Genomic DNA, 9,451 nt, shown 5'->3' with positions numbered 1-9,451 from the left:
GCGTCACAGCTCCCCACTTGAACCATGAGGGACCACATCTCCCCTGCACTGGCCTCTATTCACTGTTTACCAGCAATACAGAATTGATTTTAAGATTATTTTATTTGTTTTTAAGGTACAGTGTGGACTGGTACTAGCTTTATCTTTCTGAACTGCACATCCCCTAAATTCCCATATCGTCAGATCTGCTGACTTATCACTGTTCTTCATACCATGCTCCCAGCTCATATCCAGAAGTGTTTGGGCATTTTCCATTGGTGGCACCACCACCAGTTTATCTTTCTGAACAGCACATGCCCTATCACCGCACATCATTAGATATGCTGACGAATCATTGCTCTTTGGACATTTTGTTAAACGCCCCCCCCCCATAATACATAAATGGTCACAGTTTTCATTGATTTTTGTTGTCCTTTGGTCTCTCTATCTCTCTCATTAATCCCATGGTTGTCTATTCTATTCTACACTTTTAATTATCCCTTGATCTTTATATATACAGTATATCTGTGTTTTTATTTGAGTGTAATAATCTCTGTTAAGACTTTGGTCAACTTTTGTTGTTTTAAATGTGCCCTTTAAATAAATTGACTTGATTATAAGAAATCATTATACCCATCACTGCCTTTTGTGTGTAACCTAAAAAAGTAACCAGTAATTTCCTCTAATAGGAAGTGAATTAGAAATACATATAGTGACAAAAATGACAACTCAGTAAAAGTATAAGTGTTGTTCAAAGTGTCCTGAATGAACCAGCAGCGACTTAGTCATTGTTGCAAGTTTAATTTCCAGGCTGACAATACATTTCATGAGCAATCAATTAAAATACATCCAGTATGAAAACATTCTTCAGGCATTCATTCAGTGTGCATCAATTTGCTACAGATCTACTACATACAGCACTTCAAGTCATTCTCTTTTTCTCTTTGCTTTAAGGTTATGGGCCTGAATCCAGCTCCCACGTTAAAGGTATTCTCCATGTGAGTATTTGTATGGTACACTGTGACATGGATGATATCAAGCTATGAAGTTGCTACTACAGTGCAGTACTGTGCCCTGGTCTGATGGTCCATCATAGGTTTCATGCGTACCCAGACTGTCTATTGCAGGGCGAAGTGATGTTGGAAGAACCACTACATGTCAGACCACTTCTCTCTACTCGTGAGTGGATGAGATGGATGCAGACCTTGATGTGGTCTGGTTTACCCTTTGAATGTGCTGCTTTTATTGCCCTGAAACCGATGGCAGCACTGATGGGGAGTGCCGGAGATACAGCTGCGGTCAGGGTGAAAGTGATGTGATCGTGTGGTGTGTGCACTTTAAGTGATGTTCTCCATGATGTAAAAGATGAGCTCCATCACAATGGGATCATCGCCCCTCTTACGCCCCCTGCTGTGGATGACGGGGATCATCACGCTATCCAGAGCATTAAGGTACTGAGCTGGAAGGGGCTGCCCATTGCTCCCAGCCACAAATCCCACCTGAAATGAAAAAACAAACCACTAATTTGTTTAGTTAGTCACACCAAGTAACCTGTACTAAAAATGTACAGCTATTTGTGTAAGACTCATTAGTTGCATATGTTCCTTTAAAAAAAAAAAAACATGTCCTCTTTGAACCCTGAAAACAACTAAAACACATGCTGATGAAATTCTTAAACCATTAGCAGAGGGTGACCCACTCTATTACATAAAAACTGGTTGTTTTACTGATAAATTAAAAATTGACAAATGATTTATTCATCTTCCTTTAAAGAGGTGGATTCACCACCTCCTGCCTCCGGCACCTGATGCTTAAAAGGCCAATTTTAATCAGAGAAATAGGCAGCACGAAGTTGCTGTGACCCCTCCCACTGATACCAAATAGCCTACTAGACATCTTTATTTCTGACCTCTTGAGGGTCAAAAGTGACACGCAGCCCCAGTTTGGCCATCCCGTCCTCTTTTAGCAGTTTGAGGTGTGGACACAGTGCCAAGCAAAATGCCCGGGCGATCCGCTCCGTTAGCCGGTTGTGCTCAGCAGAGTCAGACACTCCTCCTTTAGGATGATCCCCCCTTTGTATGAAGAACACCTGCGTAAAACATTTAGATAAATGTAAGAAGAAAAAAGTTTCAGATGGACTTCTGTTGTTATTTTTAGCGCTGTACGTACTTCTGTCCAGCGGATAATTTTCCCGTTTTCTTTGTATTCTGATTTCTGGAATATCTTTGTACTGCTGATGGACTCCATGGATTTCCCATCAATGGGACTTATAACTCTGGAGAAGAAATGACATGTACAAAGAATTTACTTCATTCAAACTACTTAATCTGGGCTCTTGTCTATGGCACAAACCTGGACACCATTGGATTGGAAGAGATTAAGATCACTTCCTTAAAATTAAACAAAGTAAAGCCTTTTGAACATTGTCCTCCACTACCTTTGATTGTGTCTGTTATACACTGCTCTGTTGGGTTGAGCTTCAAAGCTTCCATCCAAGGCTGCAATGTGAACTTCAAACAGGTGGACATACTCACCCCTTATTCACAGTGCATTTCTCCTCCACCCACTGCACACAAACAATCTCCTGGCTGTCTGATTGGTCAAGCCGTCCACAGGTGATGGTGTAGTCTTTCATCTCCCTGAGCGACCGGCGCAGTTCTGCCATGGTTTCCACGGTGATCTGCACCATTAGCCCATCTGGGAAGAGGGACAGCAATACAGGAGAAACACACAAAACAGACACCCAACAGGAAGACACACGCACTCACATGCATCAACACGCACACACGCTTAGACAAACAGTCTGTTAAAATGTACACAGACACACACATACAAAGATCAACACATTCTGAATAAACCAGTTCTCAAGCAGGGCTGTTATCATGCACTACTTAAAAAACACATATAAAGAATGAAATTCCTGCGAGCTGGCTGGAAAAAGTCAAGGTCAACCTGACTCCCTGTCTCTGAGTGAACATCCTACCTTCTACGATGCTGGATTTGGCAAGATATCCTGCAGCTGCTTTCAGTGCACTACTGAATATAAAAAAGCATGATCCAGTCACTGCAACACAAAAAAGCAAATCTTCATTAGAGACAAACTCCTGGGCTTTAACCCTGCTATATCAATCATTAAAGCATATCACAGAGTGCCATCTAGTGTAACAAAAGGGAAAGTGCAAGAATGTGCTGTATTGGCTTGCTTGCCTTTGGCCCCCTTACATTTCCCTGTAGATTAAAAATAGAAAGTGTGTGTTCAGCTCTTGAATATATACATATAAATATATAAAAAACTTAAACTGTGAGTGAAATATGTTACTTCAAAATACATGGGCTTGCTGCAATGTTTGGCTTCACAAATGTACTCTACTAAACTCCACTAAAAATGGATGCAACAAATGAGCTACAGAGTTCATGTTAAAAAAGTTTTGGGAAAAGTTTCTAAAAGAGCAGATCAATAATCAGTCAGTCAGGACCTCCCCCTTGTTGCAATCCAAATATTGGATTTTAATAAGTGTTCTCCACCACTTTTTGAAGGACATCAAGTCCAGTCTCTGAAAACGTATTATCCTGTTATGCCCTACCTTTGCGTGGCTGATTGTGGATGCTGATGGCTTGGGTCTGGTACTGGCCATCATCTCTTTGCACACAGATGAGGTGGGAATCTGCAGCCTCATTAAAGCACGCCCCTATGGCCAGCACATGCTCATTGGACTTATTCAAAGCCTTCATTAGCTAGCATGAGAAGAAGTGGGCATAGGCATAGACAGAGAGATAGTATTTGATGAAAAATACAAAATATTAGCATCGACTCTGTAAGATATTTAAATGTTTATTACCTCATTGTACCCGGTGGTTGGTATCTTTATGCAGGTCCTTTGAGCCTCTAGATCCACAGTGAGTCCCGGCACCATTGGGAGGCTATAACGGTAATTCCTAAAGTCCTGAACAGGATGAAAGGAAAAGGTCATTATGGGAGCCTGGTGTTGTCACACCAAACGTCTGTTCTCATGACAGAACAAATATCTATACTCACCACTAACAGTCTCATTATAGTGTGGCCTATCTCCCCAAACAAGGGCTTCCTTAAGCGCACACTGTACAGAGGACATGGGTAAACTAGAAAAAGAGAAAGGAAGTGGGTAACTGAAGAGGAAACCTGCAGCATAACATATACAACACTTCCTAGGGTCTGGCTTACATCTGTACTCAGCTCCTAGTCGCAGCATTAGCCGCAAGGGAAAGGCTTTGGCCCAGGTCAACTCTGCTCTGTGGACCAACAGGCCAAAGAGGTAGGGCTGGTTTGGCAGAGGTAGACCTTGGAGTGACTGAAGAGTGGGGCGAATGTACAAGAAGCCTGCATGCTCCTCACTGCCCAGGAAATTACTGCTGAACAGGGACAGTGACAGGTGTTTTACAACCTTCCCTACAGAAACAGAGAGGAAAAGGACAGATGTGTAATTAGAGCAGAAAAACACACTGAGACAGATCACAGCCAGTGTGATGAATTGATTGTGGTCCAAAAGTGAGTAGTGAAGCATACAGTATATTCTCTTATTCAAAGCCACTACTGCTATGAAACTGGCTTAGAAATTGTTGCATGTAAGCCTCTTAGCCTACGTGGCCCTGACCTGTGAGGGTGTCCCTGTACAGCTGGATGAAGTGGCTGAAAATGTCTTTGGGAAAGCTTTTCTCTTCAGGCAGGCACTGCAGCAGTACCACCACTTCCACCTGGCCCACAGCATGCATTCCCTTCGTTGTGACGCACCAGCATTTCCTGTTAACATCTGTCACACAATCAGAGCACAACCTCAGGGGTCTCAGGGATTTGCGCTGTGGAGAATATTAACTCCAAAACAGAAAATGTAAAAATATGTGCTTTCTGTCATATGGTGAAATGAAAGGAGGGAAAAAACAGACGTACAATTGACCAACTTGACCATAGCAAGTAGGTTGGCATTGAGAACAAACACCAGAGGCTTGGGCCTGCCACTCTCCAGCTCCTGAATAAGCAGCATCTCAGAGGGCTGCTCCTCTACAGTGTAATCTGAGAAAAAAAAGACAGCTATTAATCTACAGAATATTTCTGCAATTGTTTGTACTTTAAACTGGTAAAGAAATGCAGACACAGCAATTATTCTGACAGCTTTTATTAACGCTATTATTTCTAAACACCCTTGTTTTTATCAGGCAAGATGAGGTCCACATTATTGTTTACAGTGACAGCACTAGGGAGTAGTTAAGACTTATAAATGGTAAGAATCAACACATACATATGGTATATGCATATCTGGGAGCATCACAGAACTACAATAACTTGCCAGTTGTAGTGTTTTGCTCAGAGCCACTTTGGTTGTGGTCAGTGAGACAGGGTGTTTAGCCTCTTGCATTTATCAGTATGGTTTATGAATGTGGACTGATTGTCCAGTCACAGACACATTCTATGTTATGTGTTCAAGGACAATGAGGAAGTGAAGTTGAGTATATGTAAATATCCTCTGATGTGAACATAAGCACATTAGTTTTTGTGGTAATTTTGCAGCGGCCTGGTGTTGGTAGCCATGATTTCATCAGGTACCCATGAAGAATCATCTTGCATAGTGGCAGTGTGTTTACGCACACATATCTGTCCTCTTGCTTTCAGATGCATGCAGGGAATAATAGTCCAGAGGGAAACTTTCATATAGCTTAACAGTAGTTGTCACTGATTTTGAGTGGACTGACTTAGGTCATTGAGCAATAATGTCATAATGTCACTTTACTTAATTCGCTCATACCTTTGTCATCAGTAAACTGTCAAGTCCTCAACATTAAAGTGCTAATTTGCACCTCTGCTTGTACTGCCTGATTTGCATATATCTCATGACTCTTTACACCTTCCCTCCAACTTTTGCATCATGCACACTGTGCATGAAAATACCAAAGCAGCGTGTGTCACACATATGCTTCTAGGTCAGGAAAATACAAACATCTGCACTGCCATGAACAAAAAAGGCCACAAAGTCTTTTTGCAAAATCTTTGACTCAAATTTGATGGAACTAGTCACACCTCCTTTGACTCCTGTGGAGGTGAGGATGGGTGGCAGGCCATCCAGGGGGATGAGGTTGGCAGAATTGCTCACTAAAGCTGTGGTGCCCCAGCCATACGGACCACAGGCCTCCTAGAGGAAGAGGGAGACAGGGAGGCAACAGAGTGTGCCGCTATTTTTGGTCAAATGTCCATGGTACAAACTACTGAGCATCACTGAAAATAAAAGGCAAAAAAGGCAACATAAAGATTTTACATTTATTCTCTTTTGAACTTTAAAACCACAACTATCATGTTCTATGTGATGTAACTGTGTCATGTTTTGGGTGATCCTACATTGATAGAAGTCCCATGTGGCCTTGAAGCTCTCCTGATCTGTGGTGAACCCCCAGGAATTCTGACTGATCCACCCAGTGCACGTCTTGTTAGCGGTGAGAATGCTGGTCCTCTGATGGGAGTGGTCGGCGCAGACTCTGACTGCTTATTGGCCAGGAATTCATCTGCAAACCACACCCTCCTTTTTCCTCTTGGAGGTGTCCCTGGGGAGAAGATTTAAGAATTACTCTTGGAGAATCTCCCAAAACAAAACTTTTAAACTTAAAAAAAAAAAAAAAAAATGCTCACTTTTAATGAGAGTTGAATGACAGGAAACACACACTCGTCCCTCCTTGCCATCCAGATGTGTAAGTCTGAACTTCAGGTTGGAGCAAAGTGCACAAAAAACCTGACAATACACACATGCACATGCACACAAACGCACAACCACATAAGAGCAGATGCACACATATACATTTCACACATCAACTATCATGTCCCTCTTTACTTGGACACTTAAATGTTATCTTTAAATAGTGCAGATCATATGAATTTTTAAATATCCCTCACCTTCCCACAAGCACGGCAGTGGTGTCTCCTCTTGGTAAACGTAAACTTGACCCCACACTTCATGCAAACCTGCGCCTGAGCATCAGGGATCCAAACTGGAGCCACCTCCCCGAGAACAGTGCCTCGATCCTTGGACAGAATACCAGCAGGGTTTGGGTGAGTTTCATTGTCAGGATCGACAGGGGAGGCAGCAGATTCCCCCACTGCTCCTTCCCCGTCGGCTGCCTGGGCTCTGTTGGTGTTTGTCTCATCTACTCCATTAGATCTGACCATTTTAAGCTGGCTCTGGAGATCCCTGGAACCCCTGCCACATGTCTCCTCATGTGAAAGATTGGAGGGGGTTACAGTCACCTCTGAGCTGCAGGACTGTTCTTGCTGCTCCAGGCCACTCTCCTCCAGCTCTTTCTCCTCAATCACAGAGTCCTCCTTAGAAGGGAGATCCTGGAGCTTCTTCTCCTCTTTCGCCTGCTCCTCCTCCTCATCTGGCCAGGCAGCCTCAGCTGGACTCAGCACCAGGGGGTTAGAAGACTCCCCAAAACAACTCTCGCCCCATGTGGAGATGGCGGTCACAGTGCAGCTGCCTTCCTCCAGCTGGGAGGGTGACGCTGTCTTGGAAGGATGTTCAGATGGTTTTTGCTCACATTGCCCAAAAGTGCTACTGACCGTTGAGTCTGAAGGGGTCTTAGATGGGGACTCTGGCCTAATTTGAGTGCAGCCCAGCCCTGGTTTGGACACATCCCCATCTTTGAGCACCAGGAGGCAGGGCCTGTTCAGCCAGTGGTGCTTGGTGTCCTGAAGAGACGGATTGTCTCCTTCATCTGTTTTGAAGGGGAGTACGGTAATATCAGCACAGACACAGCTCCAATGTCTCTCATCCTCTTTCTGCAAGTACATTCACACTTACACATACTTCACATACATGGTCATTAATAAGGCCTCATTAGGTGGAGAAGCCATGTTCACATGTGCTAAGTGCAGGTGTCCTCACCTCTCATACAGCGCATAGCTTTCAATCAACACTAAAGGCAGCATTAGCACTGTGACGTCCTTGAGAGGTGTGTCGGAGCTGATAAATGAAAAAGAGAAAAGGGAGGTTTGGTGTGTGCAAAATATTGATGTACAACCGACCACTTGATCATCCCCCATAGCTGCTTGTTCCCCAGGGAACAAAAAGTTCAATATAGGTTCTGTGTATCCTCAAGATTTACAGATGTGTTTTGTAGTGTTGCAGGTACTCAGATAGAAGCCTTTGCTGGTGTTTTATTGGTCCATTTGTTGTTGTTGTTGTGCCTATAGCAGGACAGACCAGTAATGCAAGTGGTAATGATCCTCATTATTCACTGTTTACATGAATGTTCACCTGAGCCTAATGTAAAGGCAGGAGTGCATGTTTGTGTTTCACTGTGTAGGCTATATATAGTCAAATCAGCCATTTATTTCCAGATGTTAGAATTACTAATTTCAACATTAATATTTCCCCCCTAATTACACTACTGTTTTAACATCCTCCACTCAACCGATTCCACACATTACCAGCATGCAAATGGGAGGGGATAGCCTATCCATTGATGGTGTTTCATTGAGCTGTGACACCCACAGTAATTCATGAATAGTTATTACTAGAGAACAAGCACCCCTTAAAAAAATCATGGAAACTGCTGCTCAGTTTGGGCTATACATAACATGACGCTGGAAGATGTGTGGTTTGGCACAATAGTGTCAGCGGATATTTGATAGAAATGTTCCAGTCCCTTTTGGAAAAACAGGTAAATACCAGATCAAACTGCATTGCAGCGGTACACCAAATTAAAAGAAAAGAAAGGGGGGCCATGTCATCCCTGCCGCGGGCTACAGAGTGAAGGTTTCCCGAAAGGCGGTGGGGGTCTGCACCGATCCCTCTGAACGAAGCTCGGTCGTTTCCCGGGACAGTGACGCATTAGACACACGTGCAAATGTTTAATCCGCTCGCAGGCACCGAGGCCTCCAATGCGACACTCAGTCCGCATCCCGTTCTTATACACCACATCAAGCCGGACACCTTACTGAGATGATGTTTGCTCTATATGTGATGAATCTACCGACAGCGCGTGTAAGCACGCAGCTTGTCTTAACACGGTAATGTGCGCCCCACGCATGCATACATACACACATACACACACACACACACACACACACACTTTCAGCTGATGCGGACTATGCGTGCAGCCAAATGCTGTATCAGCGGTTTTCTGTGACAAACAGACGCGCAGTATCATCATCATCATCACCTTGCAACGCACAGGCAATGAATGGGGGAATAAAGTATCCCCACGGCTCATATCAATACAATGCTTACCTTCTGTTATTGCTCCCAAAAGGCTTTCATTCTCGTCATCCCGCGCAGTGAAGAACTTCAGCATTTTATCCTGTTACATCTGAGTGCAGAGGAAGACAGCAGGTTTAAGCAGCAGTGCCTTGCTCACAAGAGAAGGATGGGGGGATATTTCGCCTCTCTACCCCCCTCAGTGTGATCTCCCTCCTCCCCTGTGTTTCTCTGCAGCTCTTTGAAGAAACTCGAGA

General features: G+C 43.8%; 1 protein-coding gene across 1 annotated transcript; it reads right to left on the bottom strand.

Annotated features, from left to right (window-relative positions):
• Positions 1-764: 764 nt before the first annotated feature.
• Positions 765-9,343, bottom strand: zfyve9b (zinc finger, FYVE domain containing 9b). The gene is made up of 17 exons (XM_053321947.1): positions 9,228-9,343; positions 7,881-7,958; positions 6,893-7,710; positions 6,632-6,731; positions 6,344-6,546; positions 6,029-6,140; positions 4,904-5,026; positions 4,611-4,766; positions 4,181-4,405; positions 4,016-4,098; positions 3,819-3,923; positions 3,564-3,714; positions 2,963-3,043; positions 2,514-2,676; positions 2,149-2,254; positions 1,889-2,068; positions 765-1,478 (listed from the first exon to the last, which is right to left on the bottom strand). The coding sequence occupies exons 2-17, from the start codon at positions 7,894-7,896 to the stop codon at positions 1,317-1,319; spliced, it is 2,784 nt and encodes a 927-aa protein (XP_053177922.1). The 5' UTR covers positions 7,897-7,958; positions 9,228-9,343; the 3' UTR covers positions 765-1,316.
• Positions 9,344-9,451: the final 108 nt, after the last annotated feature.

The sequence above is a fragment of the Scomber japonicus genome, chromosome 7 (genome assembly GCF_027409825.1).
Source record: "Scomber japonicus isolate fScoJap1 chromosome 7, fScoJap1.pri, whole genome shotgun sequence".
Taxonomy (NCBI): domain Eukaryota; kingdom Metazoa; phylum Chordata; class Actinopteri; order Scombriformes; family Scombridae; genus Scomber; species Scomber japonicus.
This window is presented reverse-complemented; position numbering and strand designations above follow the sequence as displayed.

Excerpts from the sequence above, each read along its gene's own strand:
- zfyve9b (XM_053321947.1), bottom strand. Across the intron at positions 6,732-6,892 it reads ACTGCCGTGCTTGTGGGAAG|GTTTTTTGTGCACTTTGCTC; the intron begins GTGAGGGATATT and ends GTGTATTGTCAG. Across the intron at positions 2,069-2,148 it reads AAATTATCCGCTGGACAGAA|GTGTTCTTCATACAAAGGGG; the intron begins GTACGTACAGCG and ends TGTTTTACGCAG.